The sequence below is a fragment of the Solanum pennellii genome, chromosome 11, assembly GCF_001406875.1.
Source record: "Solanum pennellii chromosome 11, SPENNV200".
NCBI classification, from domain to species: domain Eukaryota; kingdom Viridiplantae; phylum Streptophyta; class Magnoliopsida; order Solanales; family Solanaceae; genus Solanum; species Solanum pennellii.
This window is the reverse complement of record NC_028647.1, coordinates 47,836,579-47,860,804: the sequence shown is the minus strand read 5'-3', so window position 1 is coordinate 47,860,804 and position 24,226 is coordinate 47,836,579. Positions and strand designations below refer to the sequence as shown.

The following is a 24,226-nucleotide window of genomic DNA, read 5'->3' as shown; positions in this document are numbered from 1 at the left end:
TATTATATTGTTACGAAATTTTTAAATAATGTGTTACTCTCCATGTACCAACATATATATCATTGATTCGAGAGTCAACCAAAATTGTTAAATATATTAAATTGTTAATTTTATGATCTATAGCACACATTTTACGTACGTAATCTTTAAAATATATAAGTAAATTTAAGTTATTAATTATTATGATTTATAATATTTTTAACATGATTATAAAAGTGACAACAAATTAAAAAAGAATAAAGTTGTAGAGGAACTCGTGACCTCTTACTTTGAAGTTCAGCCTTAATCACGAGGCTAGAATAGTAAGTTCTAATATAAATATGATTTTATTTATGAACTAGGTTCATGAGTTTCATAGTTATTGTGCCAATATACCTTGAAATAAATAAGAAGTCAAAAAGTTGCTCAAGGTTTTAAACTCATGACCCCCCACTTAAATAGTTTTAAATTAAACCATCTAGCTAGAAGCAACTGATGTGAGTTTATGCACTAACAATCAAAATCGAGATCATGAAACAGGCAGGTGGCTGTTGCTTCTTATACAAGGGAATGTATATGCAGAGCTTTGAATTGATATCGTGCCTCAACAATTTGTTGATATTTTCTCTTATGCCAACTTTTATGTCATGCACATGAATTTCTATGATAAATCTGAGTCGTCGGGTCATCATCTATAACATCTCGGATTTTGTAAAAAGAAGAAACAATTTTGAGGTTGGAGAGTGATTCTACAGGTCTCCATCTATGGTCGTAGATGGCAGTCGTAGAAAGAGGGGAATAAATTTCTACAATCAAGTCCTAGTACCTCTTTTACAGTTCACCAGTACAATTAGTCAAGTGATCTACGAGTCGTAAATAGGTCTTGTAGGTATGTCTATGACTTAGTTAAATTTTAAGGCCAAAATTTGAGTCTTATGGTTAGGGTCTATATATCGTAGGAAGTCCTACGGGACGTATAAGGTACTGTCAAAAGTTAAGTGATTTCGTAGTCCCAATATTTGGTCTATGGTTGACCAGTAGGGACCATATAAACTAGGTTTGAACCATGGATCGAGTTTAACAGTTAATTTTCAAGGGCTTTTAGGTCTTTTCCTAATTATTTTAAGTCAATATTATGTCGTTTTGTCTTCTACCCTAAGACCTATATAAATCTTTTAAGTCCTAAAGCTACCCACTTCAACCTCATTATCCTAATTCTCCAAAACCTAACCAAATTCACCCCCAAATTCCTCTCAACTTAAGGAAGATGACGAAGAATACGCTAGGGTTCAATTCAAGTCTTTAGTTCACCCTTCTTTGTGGGCTTTTAGCAGCAAGGTATGTAGATATTCACAAATAGAGTTTATCCCCCCATGGGTCCCCAAGGTTTCCAACTTCTCAATTTCAACTTGATCAAGTTAGGGTTTCAATTCAATCTTAATAGGTTTTATCCAATTATAATTTATTTTATAACACCCAAAAAAATTTCTAAGCTAAGGCATGAGCCATTCTTTATTTGCATGTAAAAATTGAATCAGGTGATTCTTAAATTACTCATATGTGTTAAGGTCATTTATTTGGTATTCGAATGGATTTGAATATGGCTTAAGGTTAGAATAACCCTCTAGGACAAAGTTGAGTTGAAAGCATCATTACCTATTAAGTTTTGACATAAGATTCTACTTAGGTCAACTTCAAACAATTATATTTCCCAGCATATAATGAATTAATTAGGTGGCATATGACCTACCAAATTAAAGGACTTTGTGTCCTCTTTCTAGTCACACCATGTTTACCTAACTTCATGTTTGGAGTAAAAGTTAAGACCATTTTACCATAGACTGTCAAATCAGCATTTTCTGAGTCTGTGAATGATGACCCCAATCGACGGGTTGTAGGTTGAACGTCAACCCGTCCTGTTCGATTGTTGGTAGAGTATTGGGAGTCAAATTTTGAGAGCCAATTGACGGGCCATAAGTGGACCGTCCGGCCGTCGTTTGGACCCATAAATAGACTTTTGAGCCTTAAAATCCAATATCAATTTCATGGATGAGGCCTACGGTCCGTAGGTCAAACCATGTATTGTAGATGTAACCGTGGATAATTTTTGACATCTTTAAAAGAGGGGCAGTTCAATATTTTTTCCACACTCCCTAAGCCTAACCCACAACCATTTTTCACCTAATTAAGGTCTAAATAGTATTAAAACATTATTTTATATTTTTTAACACTTTAAAGATTTATAGTAAGGATTCAAGAGGAGAAGAGGTGGGTTTTTTTATTGTTCTTCGAATTTCATCGATTTCGCCAAAAACATTATTCTTTCCAATTATGTAAAGCTATCATAGTAATGTACTAAGTTCGTTCTCACGCTCTACATCTGCTTTCTATCAGTAAAGAATAGTCTAGGGTTACATCCTTAGTTTTGATAATTCTTGAGATAAGTTTGTTGTTGAATTTCGAGTTGTTATTCTTAATTTTTGAGTTGCTATATATTATGTACTGAGATTCTAGAGTTGATTATCTATGCCTATTTTTCAGCATGAACTCTATTATTTGAAATATTCACTGAGTTATCGATGAGAATCTTTTTTAACCAAATAAATATCTTAAATTGATTTTCTTATAAAGTAAAAAGGAGTTTTTGAAGAAAGCTTAAAAGAGACATTTTGAGTAAATCTTAAGGGAATTATTGTTTTTCAAATTTATCATTTTTGCATTGAGAAAAGAGAAACTTTGATTTCTAAATGAGTAATGAGTTCAAAGTTAATTCAGAGCAGTTGCCTCTTTTTTTAAAAAGGATAGTTGAGCAATTATCTCAAAATAGAGAAAGAGTAATGTTTTTATACATTTAGCAAAGATAAATACTATTGGGAGTAGTATTGAGAACTGATATAAGGGAGAGCTTAGAAAACTCACAACCCCAATAAATCATGTCTTGCCAACATGTGTAAAATATCATACTTTTTAGATTAATCCTTAGCGCCTTCAGGGAGAACTTAGTGGATCCACTTAGTTGAGGTGTTGTATATCACGACACGATATAAGATAGTTTTGTCAGCATGGAAAATAGGATGTATCATCACTTTACTCATAGTGATAGTTATCGGTTGAAGAATCTCACAATAGAGTTAAAGTGTAATTTTTATAGATCACTTAATTTTTAAAGTTTAGAGATTGAGGAAAGTATTTTTGTAAAGTTAAAATGATTTCACTTTTTTATTTCTTTATATTCAGTTGACTATATATGCATCTATTGCAGTCCTTTTGAGTATATTCAATGTACTGATGTCATTCGACCTACATCTTTTATGATGCAAATATATGTGTTCATCAACAGACGTTTCTTTGTGATCATTTTGCGCTTCAAACTACTTTAGTGAGCTTCCTTATTTCCGAAGGATTTCACAATTTACTTTTATGTAATTGTTGAGTTGTCCTGGGTCTTGTACTGACTTTTATCCTAGTATTAGAGTCTTTATAGATAGTTAGAGTAAATGAGTCTCTTAGTATTTTCCTTTTTGTTTTAGACGTTTTGAGATTGTTTTGCAAAGTATTATTATTATTATTATTATTATTATTGTTATTATTATTATTATTATTATTGCACTTAGGTACTTTCAGACAGTTGAATTAAGTATTTACTTGAGTTTGATGTTCTAACTTCTACTTTTAAAGCTTCTTTATTCTTGAGTAAGTCTTCGGCTAAATAGTCAGTCAGGCCAAGGGTTCTCTTATAAATGAAAAATGATTCTCGAGTGTCGGCCACGTCCTGAGTGTAGTCTCGGCGGGTGACATTATTATAGTTGATTAAGTCTTCTAATGAATGACTCAATGTTAATATATGATATTTAGATGAAATTACATCGATTCATGCCTAAATTATGATTTTCAACTATGAACCTATGATGAATTCATGAACTATGAATCTTGGAAGATTATGCCTATATTATGAAAATGATGTTTATGATAATAGAGTGTTTTTAGATGAAATTATCAATATGGTTGTGAAAGGATTTCTCATATACGAATATGATCATGAATTGTGAAAGGTAATTCACACATATGAATTCACATTGGTGATAGATTTTATGCATCAATTGCAATTTAACGAGATATTTTATGTTTTTATCTTAAGATGTGGATTGGTCTTGTTCATTTGTCTTTCCTATGCGATATTAATATTTGACTTTATATATTGCATTGGTATTTAGACTTAGCACCAAGAGGGGTTTGAGATGAAGGCTAAAATAGGATAGTCTTTAGTAGTAACCTCTAGTTCCAAACTACGTGCCCCATATGATTGTCTTAAATAATCTAGGTAGTGGCCACTTTAGCAAAAGATGATATGTACGAATTCTACCTTGGCAAATATATTCACTTTCTTTCGGTATGAGGGATATATCTAATTTCATGATATAGTTCTCATGGTCTTATTGTCGGTTAAAACTAATATCCTGCAAAATGACTATGTTTTTCAAGGTTTTTGTTATATCCTTTATGTTAATGTATTTGACCATATTTCATTGTTCACATGTCATTTCTTCTTTAAGCTTTTAAATGTACAAATATTGGTCATGCCTTACATGTTCTAAGTCATTCATGTTACTATGTCTATTTTACACATGTTGCCCCATACTTAGTACATTTCATGTACTAATACATACTTATGCCCACATTGTTTCACTAATTCAGCGTCCGACGCTTCTACCCCTCACTCTTGTAGCTAGTTGATCTCATTGACGAATCAAAGATCAAGAGTTGGTGAATCCTCATATTCCCAGGACTATGACACTATTATTGCTTCCTTTATTTCCATTTCAGACTTTGTATGTGATATATGTGTTACGTCTCAATCACTTTCCTTATGATGTAATAGATGACTTATTGAGACTTATGATTAGACTTCCGCTTTGTCAAAACTCTTTTGTGATATAAAACTATGTATTTAAATTCTTTATTTCTATTATTTTGTATGATATATGTTAAATGGTGTGAGGCTTTTTGGGGTCCTGTACGCCATGTTATGCCTATGGTGTACCTTGGATCATGACATTATCACCAAGAGAAACACAGAATTATATTTAACGAGAAGTATATTATTTAAAAGAGAATCCACTAGAAAAAAACTTGTGACTGGTATCTTGACTTCAATGCCTTCATTATAGTAATGAACTCTGAAGATATGATTTTCTCGTTTGAATTATTTGATTGGGCTTTCAATGACATCAAATTGGCTTGGAACTATGATTAAACCAGTCAACATTATATAATAACACACAATTTTCATATACCTCGAATATTTGGCTATTGAATAATCTAGTATTCTTATGTAATGAATTATGTGAATCTCAATCTACAAATTGCTATACTATGAAGAATTCCTCAATAAGCACAATTAGTTTATGAAGATAACATATAAACATACATATATATTTGGTTTAACTAATTTCTTGAGGTTCTCCAAGTTGGGCCTTTGTCTTTGGGGAAACAAGAGTGGATGCCATAGAATGTGAATTTGATCTGATAAAAGTTAAATCTAATCTCTGAAAGGTTGAATCTGACCTTGTTCGACGATGTAAATTAGGAAGTTTATCCACAACCTCGATATCCCATAAGACTTTTTCGTATTTTCTATTAGTATTAGGAGCCTCGTGTGTAATTGAATTTCTCCATGGTGGTAATCCTCCGTTTGGTTGAAGGTATGTTCCCCAAAATGATTTGAGACGTACCTGAAATCCATCCCTTACAGCTTCCCATTCCGCGGATGGGTAATTCTTTTCTGGAAGATCTGCTTGAATTACTTTCTTTCCAACAACTCCTGGAATGAATGGTGTGTTGGTAGCGGTTAGATATTTCCCATAACAACTCTTGAGACGAAATGCATCTTCTCTTCCCTCAACAAATTCAACATTCCAAATTGAATCTTTATTTGTTCCTTTACGTCTTTGTGTTACGCTATCTTTGTCATCCATTGCTATTAGGTACTTGTCTTTTCGATTTCTAAGCCGGACGCTCTCCGCCCTTTGGAATAGTTCCATTTTTATCAATACCTAAATAATTCGTTCCAATTCATATGAGATAACTGAAGATAATGAAGTAGATATATATGTATTGATTAAATGAAATGAAATTTGTTGCATGCATTGAATATATGATATGCATACCTGAGTTAAGAAAATTAATCGCTAAACAAGGGTTTTGATGAAGAGAGAAAACATGCGATTTGACAGATCTTGAAAGATAAAATCTCTTTTCTCGATTAAGTCTTGAAAGATAAATCAAATATATGTTAAATTATTGATATATGTATGTTTCAAATAGAATCTCAATTATCTTTACTCAATGGTTAATATCTTCATATTTATTTACCAACTAATTTGCGTGTTTTTCGATTCTTAGTACAATTTTGTTGAATTACTAAAAATATTTTATGTAAAAAGGTATAAGTACAAGTTCTTGTAATAAATTAAATATAATCATTAAGTCAATGACTTGACAGTTTAAACTCAAACTAACATATATTATATATTATCGAATCTGAAAATGCAAATGTAAGGAATCAAATAGTTAGTAACATCAACTGTAATTATATAACTTATCAAACTATTATTATTTTAATTAGTATATGAAAATAAATCTTATTAGTAAAACGTGGTAGTATTATCTACTGTATAACCTAGTAATTCAAATAACATGTTAAAGGTATGTAAAATTGAATAAAGAAGAAAAAAAAATTCAAATAAAAGTGTAATTTTAACATAACATCAAACTTTGTGAACATATATATGACTAATTTACGTCAAAATAACTTTGTTACTAATTAAAACTTCCTCATATAATTCACCACTAAATAACAATATTCTTTCTAGCTACTTGTGATTTTTTCAATAGCTTTTGTATATTAAATTTGTAGTTTCGTCTTTGTTATAATTTTTAGTTGCATTTGTGTCTTTGATCTTTACCAACGTAAATGCTTCATCCGCGTCATTTGTTCTCTATAAATTTTTTTATTTTAAAATGAATATTAATTATACAAGTCTTTCTTTTTTCAGGAAACTAACAAATCACCCATAAAAGTAAAATAATAATAAATATATATCGCTTTATATTTATATTTCATTAAATAATTACATTTTATATCTTTAAATTTTTTCATTTAACTGATAGTAAATCAGTATATTATATTATATTAATATCACTAAAATTAATAATTTCACTTAATTAATACTATATATATATATATATATATAATTAAAAAAATTTATTTATAGTTACTTATCAGTTAATGATACTTTAATCGTATAAATTCTTGTAACATGTGTTCTTTTTCCTTTTATATGTAGGATTCCTTTTTCCTTTTGTCCCTAGAATAAGTTGCACTATCATTGGTACAATTACAATTACTTTGTATTTTTCTATATTATAAATAATCACATAAAGAAATTTATGGCATTTCTTTTATTCTGACAATACTATATAAAAGATTTTTAAAATGGTGTTTTTCATATATTTTGTTTTTATATGTAAGGTATATAATCCAAAAATTATTAATAAAAAAATTTGATTGTTATGATAAAATTAGTCTCAGAGAACGTTTGTTGCACGTTTGAGTTATAATCAAGTTAAACACAATGAAAAAATAATTTTTACTTCGGCATAACAAACAAACAAAAATGTGATCTCATAGAATTTACACAAGTATAAAAAAAAAAGCTTCACAATATTAGAATTTAAATAAGAATAAGAACTGAATTAAAAATATTTCCACACTGGCTATCAAGAAAAGGAATCTATACATTTGTTAGAAAGAAGCTGCAACCATGAAATGATTTATTGTGTATTGATTTCTTTATAATATCTCACAAGAAATTTGAAAAGTTGTGGGGTTTTGATTTATGTAAACATGCAGAATTTTTTTTTCTTTGAATGAAGGGTAATTTAGTTGATTAACTTTTAAGGGTGTTTTCATAAAGCAACTTTCTACTACGTATGGCTTCCCATTTTTAAAAAACTATTATTATATAGTATATTCTTTAGATCTCTTTCAATACATTAATTAAAACTAAGATAAATTTAATTATTTAACCCAACTCTTCAATATTTTATTTTTTATTTTATTTTTTGTATCTACAACACGGCGGGCTAATGTAGTGATTTATTTGATTGTCTACTCAAAAAGTAATTGAATAGTTCGTGTAGTTTTTTTAATGGTTCTTTTATCATGTATTATTCATATCGAAAATGAGTACATCGGTAATGAGAGATGGAGGGTTAGTATCTCACTTCATCGAATCAGACATAGAAACAGATGCTTTAGCAAGATAATGAGCAATCTGATTCTCTGATTTCTTAAGAACCGACGAAGAGAGAAAATGTAACTCTTTGATAAGAGTTTTACAATCAAAAACTAAAGAATCAAAGTAAGTAATTCACCAAGTTTTCTTCTAGAGCTTGCTTCACAAGTAGATTATCAGTTTCCACAACCAACCTTGTTCTATTGAATCATTCCTTTAGCCAACTAAGAGTCTCACACACCCCTATGATCTCGGCAAACAACGGGCTAGCTACACGACCAAGAAATAAAGTTTTCCCCACTATAAATTGACTCCAATTCTTGCTATTTACTCGTTGTGTCCCTAATTACTAGCATATTTTTGAATTGACATATCTATTAAGAATATAATTAATGACATAGTGAATTTATCATTTTACCTCAATTAATTATGAAGTGAATGAATACAAAAATAAGATTTTCAAAAAGATCTACCTTTTTCAAAGTAATTAATTGAGGATGTGATAGATAAATTTTTTTTGTTCTTTCTCCAATTGTCGAAATAGATAAATAATTAGGAATAACGAAAAAAGAAAAATAAACAAAGGAGTATTTATTAATTAAAGTGTATCATAATCTCTCATTTAATGTATAGAATAATTTAGGCCATTTAATGGAGGAGGAAATGAAAGACCCCTCACTTAAATCGTTGAATTAAGGCTTAAGTCATCTGCAATTCCTTAAAATTATCTGAACTATAACTATTACCTATTAGACACTCTAATATTAATGAATATATACTTATTGAATACAAAAACGATGATAAAACTTTTAAAATGTGGTGTGTATATTTCAGGTACATTATCTTGAAAAAATTAACCAATAAGACTTTAGCACGTGACACATGAGCCCAATCTAATGAATTTTTTCATTTATTTTTAATTTCAACCTTTAATAATACTAAAAATTAATTAACAAAAGAAGAAAGAAAAAGAATCCCCCCCCCCACAACACGGAGGACCCACCCACCTTTCTTCTTGTGCTTCCTAACGTCGGCACCTCCTGCGGCAACAAAAAAGAAAGAAAAAAGTAAATCTTTTCCGGCCATCTAATTATTTGCCCTTTCTTCTTTCTTCTTTATCCGTTTTCATCGATTATTTTCTATTTCTCCGAAGAGATTAACTTTTCTTTTTCTTATGATAAATTATGAGCTATGAAAATTAAGTCAAATGCAAATAATAAAATAAATTATGAAGCATGGTTGATTAATGAAGTGATTAATGTGATTTTTGTGAAAAATAAGTTGATTTTGATAAATTATTTTGAAATCGATGACGAAGAGAAATCGTGAGAATTAATATCTCAAATGGTCACTCAACTTTGACTAATTTACTTAGAAAGTCACTCCACTTTGACTGATTTACTTAGAAAGTCACTCAACTTTGTTTTATCACTCAAAAGTCACTTAACTATTGATATTCTACTAAGGAAGTCACTCAAATAATCATATTTTACTTAAAAAGTCATCCAATTAATTTAAATAATTTCTTTATTAAATTTTGCTGAAAAGTATTTTCATTTTAAACTATTGTTTAAAAAAATGTGCAATTTAACTATTTATTGAATTTTAATTATTGAAATATATATATTTTAAAAATAATAAAAGATCGCTATTGTGCATAGATCAATTGACAAATTAAAATAAAAATTTACAGAAGCATTGCTTATAATTTGATAAGAAATAATAAATGAGTGTTACTTTTGAATGTACAGTAGCAATTAAGAGAAAAAGCTACTTTTCTATTCTCGCAATTGTTTATTAGAAGTCAGGAATAAAATGTGCTAAAACTGTTATTATTTGTTCTTTAAAAAAAATTGTAATTGAATAATTGAAGAAGGTCAATAAATAAGAATATAAAAATAAATAGCTTATAAATTCTTAGAAAATAATTTTAAATAAACGTTAGATTTTAACAAAATAAATTATTTAAATTTGTTGGGTGTTCTAAGTGAAATATCAATAGTTCAGTGATTTTGTGAGTAAAACACTAATAGTTGAATGATTTTTGAGTTATAAAATAAAGTTGAGTGACTTTCTAAACTCAACGTTGAGTGACTTTCTAAGTGAAGTATGCAGAGTTAAGTAACCATCGAGATATTATCTCCAATTTTTCTGATATTATTTTATAATTTTAATGACTTTTATTGATCAAAGTGACCAGAATAGAGATGATGTAAGTCGCCTTTATAACTCTGATGTTCGAATTTATTTTTTATTCTTGCAAATTCGATTAGCACTTAGCAGATTCACTTTTTTTAAAGTGAAAAAAATAAAAATAAAGAACGAAACTAGAGTTTAGAATAATTAAAATGGCGCATAGAAGAAGACAGCTGCTGGTATAGCCTAAGGGTGGGGGTGGGTCTTTTTGGAATTAGACATCATTTTGAATAAAAGTTAATTTTTAGTTATTTTAATTAATGCAATGCCATGTGTCATAAGAAGGAAAAAAGATTCAAAATTATTATTAATAAAAAATATATAAAAACGTTTTGGATATGTGCACTCACTTCAATACAGTGAAATACATTTATTTTGCCATAATTACATTTTGTGCCTAATACACATATTTTGAATAATTTAAGTGTTCAATATAATAATTTGAGTTATAAAATAAAGTTGTAGTAACACATCTTTGATAACACTGTGAAAGTGATTATATATTACGTAACATTTCTTTTAAAAATACGTAGCAAAATTTTACTTTTTACTTATCATTGGTCTTTATTTTGTCATATGTCTCAAAATTATCATATTTACTTAGCTATTTGAAAGTAGTTCTATTTTTATTCATGACGGAGTGGTATTTTTTTTATTATAATTCCGGTAAGTGTTATTGGTTAGTTTCTTTTAGGGAGGTAAATAGTATAGTATAATAAAAAAAATATTTTCAGAAATAATAATTTTTTTTCATTTTTAGAACATTAAGTTATTAGATTATTTATACTTGTATAATCATGTTATAAGTTTTATTTTTCATGAGTTTCTTTAATTATGTTTGTAATTATTTCAAACTATTGATGTATTTTCATAATTTTATATTATTATACATTAAAAATGACATATGTTAATATTTAAGTAAAATATCTCGTCTCGACTCGCTCCGTACTAAGTAAAATGTGTCTACCGTCTTTTCAATACTGTATATGATAATATATATGATATAAGTTGTAACTACTAAAGAACTATAGTAGAACTATTGTTATAGAGTTCAAATTCCCACTGTATATGTTGCCTTCTCTATTGATATCGAAAGCACTTCAAGGTACATTTAATTTAATATTCTTTTTCTCTAGTAATATTTGATAAAATATTTCTTAGATTATTTAAAGGTACCAATTTAATTATCTTATTTTCCATTGACTTATCAGTAAAAGCTTGTGTGGATATTTTTCGAAAAGAAAAAATAATAATTGATGTAGAACTTTTCCTATTTATGACATGGAAACTTCGTTTTAGTGTTTTAGATAATTCTTTTTTCTTAAAAAAGAATTAGTAAATTATGATGAATTAAGAATTCTATAAATAAACCAAGTACACCTTTAACCTTGCTTACTACAAGAAATACTCCTAAATCTTGAATTTCTATTCTTAGTTATACTTTCTCTCTTTTAAAATGAATCACTTAATTTGATTTAAGACAGAATTTAAGAAAATAAAAAAAAGATTCAATATCCTAATTCGAAATTGAATTTATTTCAAATATATTAAAATATCATTAACTCATAAGCTTTAAACATGACACATGAAAAACTGAAATTAAAGTGTAATAAGAAAGAAAAAAAGTCACTTTTTCAAATCGTCTAAAAAAAAGTCCTTTTTACAAAATAAAATGGAAAGAGCACCTTCTAGTCTGTCCATAATATCATGGCAAAACATCAAATAGACTTTTGCAAAAGAAGACAAACTAACATTAGAAGAAATAAATTTTACATATTCTTATTGAAAAGACGTTGTACAATTTATTGCTTTGACTATTCCCTAAAATAACACTCTCTTAAAACTAACATATTTACAAAGTAGGTAACGCACTTAAGACAGTTCCTTACTCATTTCTGACTAGTACAAAGACAGTGCATCTACTATCTCACCTGCAAACGTAATAATAAACAGACCACAAATGAACTTCGACATACTATGCAACTTCTACTAAATCATCTTATGATATCTTTGCTAGAAATAAGCATATTCAAAGGGAGAGACATACTAGTGTTTCACGTATCATCTGTTACGTTGTTATCATTTTAAGTACCAGATGATGATTGAAGCTTTCGGATGAGGCTGTTAAGAGCCACTAGCCAAAAAGCAGTTACTACTGCCTGAGCTACCAAGAGCACATGGTGTATCGCGAACAAGAAATTTGACAGTACGACCACCACTAAAATCTAGTATCTCAAGACACTCATGCAAATCTGCATCATTTACCAACATCACCCATTCCTCCTCATCATCAAGATACTTGAGTTGGAATGTCCCAGTCTGCAGCTTAAACCTTTTAGCAATATCCTCATAGAGTTGGAAGCACCCTGCTGAAAGATCAAACTTAAAACGAATAGTATCTTCTTTGTAAGTGGCTTTCACGGTAATTGTTGACCCATTATCACCACAGTTCACTTCAATTTTAGAATGCTTCTCTGCACCACGACTGTGAGTGCTTGATGAGCTACCATTTATCATCGACCCGGACCCGTTGGATGAATCTGTCATGGCTGAAGAACTGGCCTGGTTATGTTCAATCACCCCACCATCACCATCCATTTCATTATCTCCTTTCATCTTACTATCAACATCACTACCAACAGCCATGGAATACGAGCACCGAGAAGTGAATTGACAGTCAAAATTGTCTAGGGTGTCATTGTTCAATCCCCACCTCCTACATCCTCCTTTTGAAAGAAAAGGTCCCAATGATGCATTTCCGGAATCAGTCGATGGCAACTTGGATTCATAACAATATCCAGACACTTCAATACTTGATTTCGTCACTTCCTTGAAAGAGGAAGTATTGACATGATTTGATTGGCTGAGTTGGTTTCCATCAGCAAAAGAGTCCTCCTCCATTTTCACCATCGAATTCTCTTTGTTATTGCCTGAAGACGAGGGTAGAGAGACAGTATCCTGGAAAACAGAAGTAGGATTTTTGACGGAGACATCTTTGAATGGGAAAAATATGCTTCTCTGTGCGTCAAAATCTTGGGTGATTGAGCCAGCTGGAACTAAACCTCCACTTGCTGGATCGAACTTCAGTCCCCCTTCTACACCTTGGACAGATTCAAGCACTGTTTGTATCTTTTTCAAAGACCGGTTGACTTTGTTTATCTTCCGGGATGGCCATCTAGATATCCCATGTTGTCGGCATATCCTTTTCAAGGTAGTTGGACACACTACAAATACACACAACAATTAATTTAAAATACCACCTTCTGAAAGGGTCTACTGTTTCACAGAAAAGATAATATACTTTTACTTTCCATTTCGTTTCTCATTCTTAAAAAAAATAACGTCTCTACGTACCCTTAAAAATATCACAAAGGACAGATACTTCACATCAACTATTTTTCCTTACCAACACAGATAGTATTGATATACAAATAGCAGCATTTCCACCAGCATTAAGGAACTGCTGAGGAAAAAGCAGTGTATGTAAAGAACAAAGGAAGTCAATCATAGCTTCTGTCTTAAACAAATGCCGTAGCTCTGATCCACTAAAATCTAAGCAATGATTTCGGTTTAAAAGTTTAAGATTAACAACATTATCCTTCTCGTCCTCAAAATTCTACAATTTCTTACTCTACATATAACCCACCATACCACCTCTGAAATTGGACTTCCATAAGTCCCTGGACAATTTGGATAAATCCGACATATGCCAGGGTAGTATGAAATCCATAGTATTACTTGGCATACATCCTAAGTTGCTCGGACTCTTTGCTTTCGGTGTTGCACCCTGTCGATACGATAATGATGTGGGTGTGGGGGTGGGATCTGAACCTGATCTATTCAACAGATTTTGTGTACTTCAACCAAAATTGACGGAGAAATTTTGGATCCATTCAATGATTTTGGTAACCAAAAGAAAAGCTAAGGTGGAGTTGAGGAAAATGGAATACTTGTATGTAGAATTTCCAATGTCACTCCTTTATCTTTTATCTTCTTCCAAGATTCTCCTCTTGATCAATATTTTTTCCTCAAAAGTTCTCCATATAATATCTCATAATATAGGTTTTACAGCTGTACTTTATAGATTTGAATAATTTTTAGTTGAATTCCCGCACATGTATCCATAACTGGATCTGTATCCCTGAATCTTAAAATCTAGATTAATCCAACCTCTAGATCTCCATCCGTATCGAACACCTGCACCCGAGTTCGAGCAACTTAGAATACATCAACGGATCCCCAAAACCATTTCTACTAACCAATACTGAGGATTCCATTTTTATTCTGCCTTTTTTTTGTTTTCCCTTTGCATTAAACAGAAATTCTCACTTAAATTAAGCAGTTAAGTAAAACTCCACACAATATACAATAGCCATCAAATGTAGCATATCCTACTATCAGAGAAGCGAGTCTTAAATTCACGTTCGAAGGAAAACAGAGGGAAAGATATTCATTATATTCACTGTGTTTACACTTCCAATTTTTTTGAAAACGTTTTTTTTTAATATGAAAGGGAAGACTGTGCCCACACTTAGAATCCTACATTTGGACTGAAGACAAAATCTTGGTAAAGTTAAAAGAGAAATTTTCACAAAGGACTGTTGAATCATAAAATTAACACCGAATGGGAGGAATGCGGAGCCAAAAAAGACCATATCAGGGTTGTCAAAGGCACCCTTGAAGCAAAGCTCAAAACATGGGAAGCACTCCGCATCGATTATCGTGCGCTTCAGTGTCACCATTTAGGCTTTAAGGCAAACTTCTCCTTGCAGTTCTAGAAGAGACAACACTAAACGATTGATAATTCAGTTTATTGTATAAAAGTTCCAATTTTCTTTGTCCATTTATTTGTTATTGATGGTATTAATTATTAGTCTTGGAATAAACATGTATAATTTTTTTTTAAAAATTCCATTGCACCTAATTTAATAAAGGCCATGCTATATTTGTGCTTAAAGCCCCAATTGGAGTTAGAGGTTTCTATCGCTTTTCGCTTTAGATAACACTGAATTATATATAGGTATCCAGTATACTTGCGAAGTAGTTGACTGATCCATTCGATGTATACATGCTTACCACCAATGCTTTTTGCAGCATCTTTCAAGCTCCCAGAGAAGTATTGCTGAAGAACACTTAAGCTGACATGTTTTTCTGCTGTACTTCGTTTTTTCTCAATCTGTCTTCTTGATCCAGTCATTGTCTACAAAACATATTGCAACAAAACCCAGTATAGATACATTTAGAAAATAAATCATTAACAGACGGAGATGTTCAGGAAAAAATAAGAACTAGTGTAAATAAAAGAGTATGCTCAAAAGCATAGTATGAATAAGGAGCATATTAAATGCTCACACCTAAATCACATAAAACGAAAGTTGATTGAGATTAAATATTCAACTGAAACAATCTAGTTGGATGTAATTTAGATAAGATAATGCTTGTTCGATAATTGAGTGAGATACCTGTTCATGAGAATCATCAGCATGCGTTCCAGCACTCTTTGAATCACAGGCACCTAAAGGAGCCTCGTTTACAGAATTTGAATTGCTGTCTAATGAGTGCTGAAAGTTCTGCCTCGACAATGCAATCGGTGGTAAATTTGGAACAGATCCATCCTGTAACCCAAACTTAGTACCTTGTCCAACCAATTCCACATCTGCTACTGTTCTCAAACTTTTGCAAATTCTTTGCATGGTACCTGAAAGGTTATTCAAGAGAAGCTGTTGCTCGGTACTTCCCTTCATACTTGTAGGAAGAAAGAACTCCAATATATAATCGTCATTGCCGGTGAATGTACTACGTAATCTGATAGCCACAGCAGCATTTAGACCAAACTTTCGTGCATGATGAACAAGTGGGTACTCACTTATATGATACTCCTTCACATCAGGGTAGAAGAAGGGATGGTTAGATTGCAGAGCTTTCCCAACAATACCTTCACCTTCCTCGAGAAAATGTTCCATACATGCATGTACAAATCCTTGCATTTCCTTGTCACTCACATAACAAGCTGTATCCTCAACACATAATACACATTTTTCATTTAAACTTGTATTACATCCTCTAGCACGCACTCTCATGGGTTCATCTCCTTCTCCTTCAGTGACATTACAGGGAATCCATGTCAGAGCAAGAGGCAGCTTATGTGCATGGCAAACTGCTCGCAGAACATCTGTTATCTCAGCTAAAGCATCCTTTTGGTTGTTTGAGAGATTCTGCAAGATGAGGAAACAGAAATTGTAACCAGCAACAAGGGAACTAGAAACAAGGGATTAGAAGGTCTGATTACTGATCTAAAATAGAAAGGGAATCAGGAAGAATATAACACGAGAAAATAAATAACACGATCGGTGTGTCTATTCCATGTACAATTAACATTTTTGAGTATACCTGAGAATGAAGTCGAGGAGGCGCGATACTCCTTAAATTCACAGCCTGCAGATGAGCAGAAGCTACAAATTAAGCCATATTTAACCAAAAGATGCAACTAGAGATATACGAAAATACATGCACAAGAAGAGAAAACAAAAGCAATGAAAATGCAGAATGATAAGAAAAGTGCATATTGTGACACCAAATTATGGCAGTTGTCTCAATTTTGTAACTTTAGTCTTCACAATACTGGTGTACTTGTACACAAACTTACATACTATGAGTCAATGTGCTCTGACTTACTGTTAGCATAAACTTTCGATAAATCAGAAACATAAAGGAAAGATCTAATAGTTGATCAGCCAAAAACCCATGTACTCCAAAGAAAATTACTAAAGTTTTTTGGGCGCGATAAAGTTGAAACAAGAATCTATACTATCAAAGTTGCCTGGTTTGGTTTAACTCGCCTTTCTCTTCTTTAATTAGAAATAAACATGCACATCAAGAATAGTAAAACTAATGTAAAGTTATTCTGTTGGTGTTAGTTAACATTCAAAATAAAATTTTCAATAACATAAATATCTCTGCAAACTAAACTCACTAATTTTGCTCAGATGTTCCTTTTTATAATATAGCAGTTGAGCAAACTTGTGTTATACAAGTTCAAAAAACAAAAAGAAATATACTATCTTTCACTCATATTTTTCTTTTCCAAACAACAGTTAATGACAATTTGCAACTAAAATTAAGGATTGAATTTACATAAACTACTGCAAGGCTACAATATAAAAGGGTTCATGACTCAAAATAAAGAAAAGAGCATGTAAGAAATAGGAGTGAACCTGGAGAGCCTGGCAAACATGATCCATTTCCAAATCAAAATTAGGTTTCTCCTTCATTGTAACGAGTTCTAATACTGCACAACATGGAGTTTCACAGGCATCATCCTCAAAGACAGGTAAAGCAATAGATCCACGAACTTCATGGTTAACAGCATATTGTACACGTAAGTATTCAGCCTCCTTGTAGTACAGAACATTTGACGTCCACTCTGGAATTCTTGAACTAAACACCCGACCAGGAAGACCTGGAATTGCTCCTGGTTTTATTTCTGTATCAAAAGTGAACTTCCTGGAGACCTCCCGATAGCCAGAAAGCACCTGATCAAGAAGATATGGCTGTTCACACGTGCTCAAGACGTACTGATCACCATTCTTCATCGGAATCCAAACTTGAGCCAAAATTCCTGCAGCAGATGACTCTTTAAACATTGCCAATGCCCTAAGCATTCTCTCAGCAAGTGGTTGAGAAGGTGACCTTGGGATCATAGAGTTGCCAATATCCGCACCATCAGACGGTTGGCTTGATCTTCCACTTCTTTTAGCTCCCAAACCATCCTCCCCATCAACTGAATCTACCATAAAATGTAACTGGTCATCAGTTTGCCCAAACATCATTTTCTCTCCTCCATCATGATTACTTACCACCATATTGGCATCCATTGGAGGAAATGCTCCACTATTTTGTTCTGTATAACTCAATCCTTCAAATGGTGCATAACTTTGAGACATGTGATTAATTGGCGAAAATGCTGCATAAGAGGCTAACATGTGCTCTGCTGCACTAGGGCTAGTGCACCATCCCGCATAAGCATCTAGATTCATAATCTCCATAACATTGTTGAATGAATCAACATTTGAAGACCTTGTACTAGCATCAAACGACGCAACACCCTCCATTTGACCTTTAGGAGAGGCCCAAAAATCAACTCCCCTCTCCATTTTTATTTAAAAAAAATACAATAAATCAACCAAATGCTAGAGAACACTCAAATCACTCAAGCTTGCATCAGATTCCTTATACTCTTCTACTCTTTGCAGTCCAAGAATCCAATATCTGAAAATCAAAATCATCCTATTCCCACCAATATCCCACTACCAACTTCCCAATACCACAATCCAAATACTTAACACACCTGCAAGTACCCACATGAATATTTAGTTCATGCCCAACTACTTATATAAATCAAATAAGTAAGAAGGACAAAACAAACATGCCCAAAGAACAGTTTTTAAGAACTAACCTTAAAATTCAAGAACTTCCCATCATCTAAAAAAACAAACTTTCTTGAACTTGTCCCAAGAAAATTCCCCAATTGATCAACAACAACTCAGCAAACAAGATTTAAACAAAACCCCAAAACAAGAACAGATTAAAATCAGAAGTCACACCACACACCCCAAGATATATATTGGGAAAAAACACTTAACCCTAAGGGTTGAGAAATACTTATCAAATACTCCCTATTAACCGACTTGATTTTGGAACTGTTCTTGAATATGCTGACAACAAGGCAATGATACCAGTACACCAAACAAAAGAGCGAATTCCAAGGAAGATGGGAAAGATTAAAAAGAGGGAGTAGAAAAGGGATGAGGTAAAGGTTTTTGTTGGGTAGGGGGTTGAACAAGTACTATATTTGGAAAGTAAAGACTTAAGCAGAAATGAAAATGGGTGGCGTAACACATTTAATTTTTAGACCCCATAAATAAAATTCTGAGTTTGCTTACTAAAAATAGAAATAGAAAACATAGGAGGAGGTGCAGGGGGTAACAAACTGCTCCCTTCATGATTAATTGTCATAATTTTTTTTTTAGAGTTAGAATTATAAAAATTTTGATTAACATTTCATTATATTGATATGCAATAAAAATACAATATATAGTACTTTTCGTATAATTTTTGAATATCTAATTTATTTAAAAAAATATCAAATTAGCGTAATCTAGCTTAACTTTAAAATTAGTTAAATTAACTTGAAAAACACAACATGACAAATAAAAGTGAACAAATGGTGTAATAGTCATTTATCTCCATCTAAGTAGACTTTAAAAATGGTTATAAAATAATACTGTCATTCTACTATATTAACTAAATTTTTGGTTTTTTTTACTGCTCAAAAAACAATAAACTGTTCAAACTTTAAGATGGATGTTTGATTATTTTTTATATATGTTATGTGGAATTCAAGATAATACGAGAAAATATAAACGCGAAAAACAAGACAACAGATTTACGTGGTTCACCAATAAATTGGCTACGTCCACGTGGAAGAGGGGGAGCAGTTTTATTATGGAGAGGCAAGAACAGAATACAGAATAGAGTTTGCCATAGCGTCTATATATAGTGCTAAGCTACGCCCTAACAGGCTTGGGCCCAAAATACAGAATTGACAGATAATTAAGGGCCCAATACAACAACATTGTATACCGTCGGGCCGGGGGCGACTCCGCCCCCCCGGACCCCCAGGCCAGGGGGCGCGTCGCCCCCTGGACCCCCCGACTCGCTGACCGGGTAGCGAGACCCCCGTTCTTTCTGCTGTAACGGGTCCGATTCAAGGCATTCAACAATATATTTGTCCTTTCTTTAATGAAGTTTGATATTTGGAAGAGATAAACTGCACCATTTGCAAAGCTATATTTATGATTTCATAAAGAAAAATAGTGGAAATTAGTATGATTGAAATGTTGGGTTTTAAAAGGTAAGAATGGAAACTGAACAATTGCGATTTTTATGAAGCGACCTTTTTGAAAGGTTATGACTTTAATGAAAAGTTGCGACTTTTATGAAAGGTGACGACCTTTTTGAAAGATTGCCACTTTTTCAAAGGTTTGTGACTTTTTCGGTAAGGCGCAATAAGAACCTTTTTGAACTACTCTTTGTTTTCTATAAATTGAGGAATTTCTTCTCATTTCAAATATAGAATTTCTAGATTCTTCTTCTATTACTAAATCTAGTATTCTAAGTGTACTTTACTACCGTTGAGTGGCTCGCTGACATCAGCTTTTGGGTATTAATACACTTGTGATTGAGATAATTCTATCTCGGGAGGACATATTCCAAATCAAACCTCGAATACTAGAGGGGTATAATTTCTTTAAGGGGCTTGAACTTCTTTCTATTTTCTAGATTCTGGTAATGTGTTACAGATTTTAAATTTGTAAATTAACTTTTTGTTCTTCTGTACTTCACTGGCTCATTAAACTTTGGCAATTTCGTGTTTCTGCAAAGTTTGTTGGAATCAGTAAGATTCTTTGAACACAAATTGACAACAATTCTTCTTTAAAGAAAAACAATTCGTATATTTTTTATAATCTGTTTCTGATTCTAGTTTCTCTACTAGCTTTAATTTTCTAGTTGTGAAAATATTGTTAAATTTTATTGTGTCTTAACAAGTCCTCCAAAGTTTTATTCTAACTATCTTAGGAATACAAGATGAACAACAATCTTAGGAAATTATTATGTTGTTGGTATTTCTTGTATTCTATTGATTCAGAGAAACAAATCATGGAAGTAGAAGACAAATACATTACTTCTCCAAAATTTGGTGCTTTGTTTAGCAAGGTCGAAGTGAGAATTTACAGAAAAATTGATGGTATTCTGGCTAAAGATTATACCAGGTAACCTTCTTATTATTTTGTCTAAGGAGGAAATAGTTTCTAAGAGTTAACTACTTTGATTTTTTTTATCATGTATATTTTTGGAAAAAGATTTGCAAACAATATGTTGTGAAATGAATTTTTCTTGGCAAATAGTGTTGCCTTTAAAATTCTTTAGTTTGCAAAATGAGAGAAACATATTTTTGTTTGATAAAAAGAAGTATGTCAATATGTTCTAGTTGGAAGACTATTTGAAAAGAAAAATATTTTCATGTGATAATCTAAGAATATGTTTTATTGTGTTTGAAGAAAAAAGAAACTTTTGTAGTAATGTACTCCTTGTGAATTTGATTATGTCTGATTGTTGTGGGCTAAAAACTTTTGTAGATTTTTACTCTGAACAAATTGGATTATGCAATTGATTTGAAGAATATAAAAACTTCACCTACTAAGTATGTGTTGTACTTTTGATTTTCTATAAACTTCACTATTATATAGAAACAATCTAAATAATAAGTGGTATGCCTATTTTTGATAGACGAAAAAGACCAGTAACTTAGAGTTTGTGAGCTTGTGTCTCAATGGTATGAACTTTGACATTATGTAAAGATTGTCAAAGAGAATTGAAACTCTATAATTCTTTCGTTAGAATAATATTTTCAGAAGAGGTTTCATACTGCCATTGACATTTTAATAGTCTGGGAAAATATGGGGGTCCTTTGCTTATGATAAAGATAAGTGTCTAATTTAATTTTGGAGCAAAAAATATGAAATTTAATGATACTTTTGTATTATGTTAGACCGACAAAATTCTTGGAGTATATTTGGTATTGTGGTTGTTGAGTTTCTCTATTACTAGTATATGATGTGACTAGTATGAAACTATCAAATTATATACATACTTGTTCAAAATAATTGTGTTCTTTTATGAAAAAATGTCACTTAAAATATTTTGATTTTTCATGTAAATATATGTCTATTATATATAATTATTTGCATAGACATGAATATTGGTGAATAGTCATTTGTCATGTTTTGTAAAAAAAGCATTTGGACTATATTGCCTTTATTGGACCCGATGAAACTTTGTTCATGATTAGTTCTATAACAATCAAATTGAAAGTTATGGAAAGCTCCTTATGGAATAGACATTTGACAAGGTGTTGACTCTAAACAATGTTTGTATCACACAAAGTTGTAAGAAGTTGAAACAATATATTTGAGAAAAAAGCTACCTCGCAAAGAGCTTTTCAAACTCAATATTTTTATTTGTTCTTACTTGCTTGAGTCAAGTTTGTGACATGAGCACTTGGGGCATGTCAATTAAAATAAACCTTGTATGGAAAACCAATCAACTTAGAAGTTTTGTCTAACTTTGAGTGCAATAAATAAAAATGTCAAGTTTGTGTGGAATCTAAGTATGCTGAGCATTCTTATAAATCTATTGAAAGGAATTCTAATCCCATTAGAATTGATTTACACTAACATTTGTGATATGAAGTCAATACCATCTCATAGTGGGAAAAAGTATCTCGTTATTTTTATTGACAATTGCATTAGAAATGACTATGTCTATTTGTTGAATGGTAAGGATGAAGCAATAGAAATGTCTAGACAATGTAATATCGAAGTTGAAAATCAGTTGGGGAAAAGATAAGAAGTGATAATAATGGAGAGTATAAATCTCCTTGTGCAGAAATATGTTTGGAAAGTGAAATTATCCATCAAACTGATACTCTATTCACCTCAATCTAATGAAAAATCGAGCGTTGAAAGAAATGATGGATGCATTATTTATAAGTTTGGGTTTACCACAAAACTTATGTGGAGGAACAATCCTTACTGCAAAAGGGAACATTGTGCATTCAACGGGCTTGATCTTCTTTCTAGCTTTCCATATTCTGGTATGTGTTACAGATTTTAAATTTGTGAATTAATTTCTGTTTTTATGTACTTCACTGGTTCATTAAACTTTGGTAACTTCGTTTTCTACAAAGTTTGTTGGAATCAATAAGATTCTTTAAACACAAATTGACAACAATTCTTCTTTAAGGAAAAAATTGTATATTTTTTCTAATGTGTTTCTGATTCTAGTTTCTCTACTAGTTTTAATTTTCCAGTTATAAAAATGTTCTTAAACTTTGTTATGTCTTAACAAGTTCTTCAAAGTATTATTCTAATTATCTTAGGAATACAATATGTACAACATGAAAATATGTCCTTATATGTTTTTTTTTAAACAAGTGTGATTGTCTCGCAAATTTCGTTAATATGAAAAAGAGATAGTACAATATTACAAGAAACATAGTTAATCAAGTAGGGAAGAGAGGTATTTGATTAGGACATGTTTGACGCTAGATATTCTCAAAAATATTTGAGAAAAACTCGATAAATTTTGTTTGATCATAGAATTTGTTATTATTTGGTAAATGTTTTTGGCAATCGGTTCAACTATTCAAATACTATAAAAAAATAGTATTAACTGAAACTTTATATTCTATAAAAATAATAATCATTTATAATTTTGGATTGAATGCCATTCCTAGATTATTGTACAAACTTTCCGGAGTGACTTTCAATTACAAATAGTAATAACATTTTTTTTTTACAAATCAATGATATTTATTGTGTTCGTTATATTGACTTTTCACAGAACACATTCAATATCAAATGACAATACAAATTTATAGATATTTTTGATAGTTCTAGAATTTATAGGTATAAATCACATTTTTTGAATGATTTGATTTTTCTTTCAAGATTTACAGTCAAACACATGGTGAAACTTCATTCAAAACACTAAGGAAGAATAATTTGTAAAAAAGTATTCGAAATAGTAAACACTAAAACTAGTGAAATATGATTTTAAGAGTAGTGAAAAATGATTTCGAAAATGTCAAGTCTTTGGAGTAGAAGAAATTCATCCAAAATATCCATATTGTA

The 24,226-nt window shown here is 31.2% G+C and overlaps 2 protein-coding genes and 1 long non-coding RNA gene across 3 annotated transcripts; 1 reads left to right on the top strand and 2 right to left on the bottom strand.

Annotated features, from left to right (window-relative positions):
* The first annotated feature begins 1,199 nt into the window (after positions 1-1,199).
* Positions 1,200-4,943, top strand: LOC114074807. Its single transcript, XR_003575089.1, has 2 exons — positions 1,200-1,317; positions 4,675-4,943. It is a non-coding gene; the product is annotated as an uncharacterized LOC114074807 (long non-coding RNA).
* Positions 4,944-5,270: 327 nt separating this feature from the next.
* LOC107003886 lies at positions 5,271-6,276 on the bottom strand. Its single transcript, XM_015202143.2, has 2 exons — positions 6,147-6,276; positions 5,271-6,032 (listed from the first exon to the last, which is right to left on the bottom strand). The coding sequence occupies exon 2, from the start codon at positions 6,018-6,020 to the stop codon at positions 5,421-5,423; it is 600 nt and encodes a 199-aa protein (XP_015057629.1). The 5' UTR covers positions 6,021-6,032; positions 6,147-6,276; the 3' UTR covers positions 5,271-5,420.
* A 5,924-nt stretch (positions 6,277-12,200) lies between these two features.
* On the bottom strand, positions 12,201-19,387 carry LOC107004774 (protein NLP9-like). The gene is made up of 6 exons (XM_015203127.2): positions 18,928-19,387; positions 17,687-18,819; positions 16,863-16,907; positions 15,935-16,687; positions 15,549-15,672; positions 12,201-13,696 (listed from the first exon to the last, which is right to left on the bottom strand). Exons 2-6 carry the CDS (start codon positions 18,623-18,625, stop codon positions 12,597-12,599), a joined length of 2,961 nt encoding a protein of 986 aa, XP_015058613.1. The 5' UTR covers positions 18,626-18,819; positions 18,928-19,387; the 3' UTR covers positions 12,201-12,596.
* Between the last annotated feature and the right edge of the window lie 4,839 nt (positions 19,388-24,226).

What these genes read in the sequence shown, in the direction of transcription:
- LOC107003886 (XM_015202143.2), bottom strand. Translation starts at nt 6,020, where the DNA reads ATGGAACTATTCCAAAGGGCGGAGAGCGTCCGGCTTAGAAATCGAAAA.
- LOC107004774 (XM_015203127.2), bottom strand. Translation starts at nt 18,625, where the DNA reads ATGGAGAGGGGAGTTGATTTTTGGGCCTCTCCTAAAGGTCAAATGGAG. An exon ending in CTGATGATTCTCATGAACAG is followed by an intron (nt 15,673 to 15,934) that starts GTATCTCACTCA and finishes TATGTTTTGTAG; the next exon opens with ACAATGACTGGATCAAGAAG. An exon ending in TGCTGCAAAAAGCATTGGTG is followed by an intron (nt 13,697 to 15,548) that starts GTAAGCATGTAT and finishes GTGTATTTGTAG; the next exon opens with TGTGTCCAACTACCTTGAAA.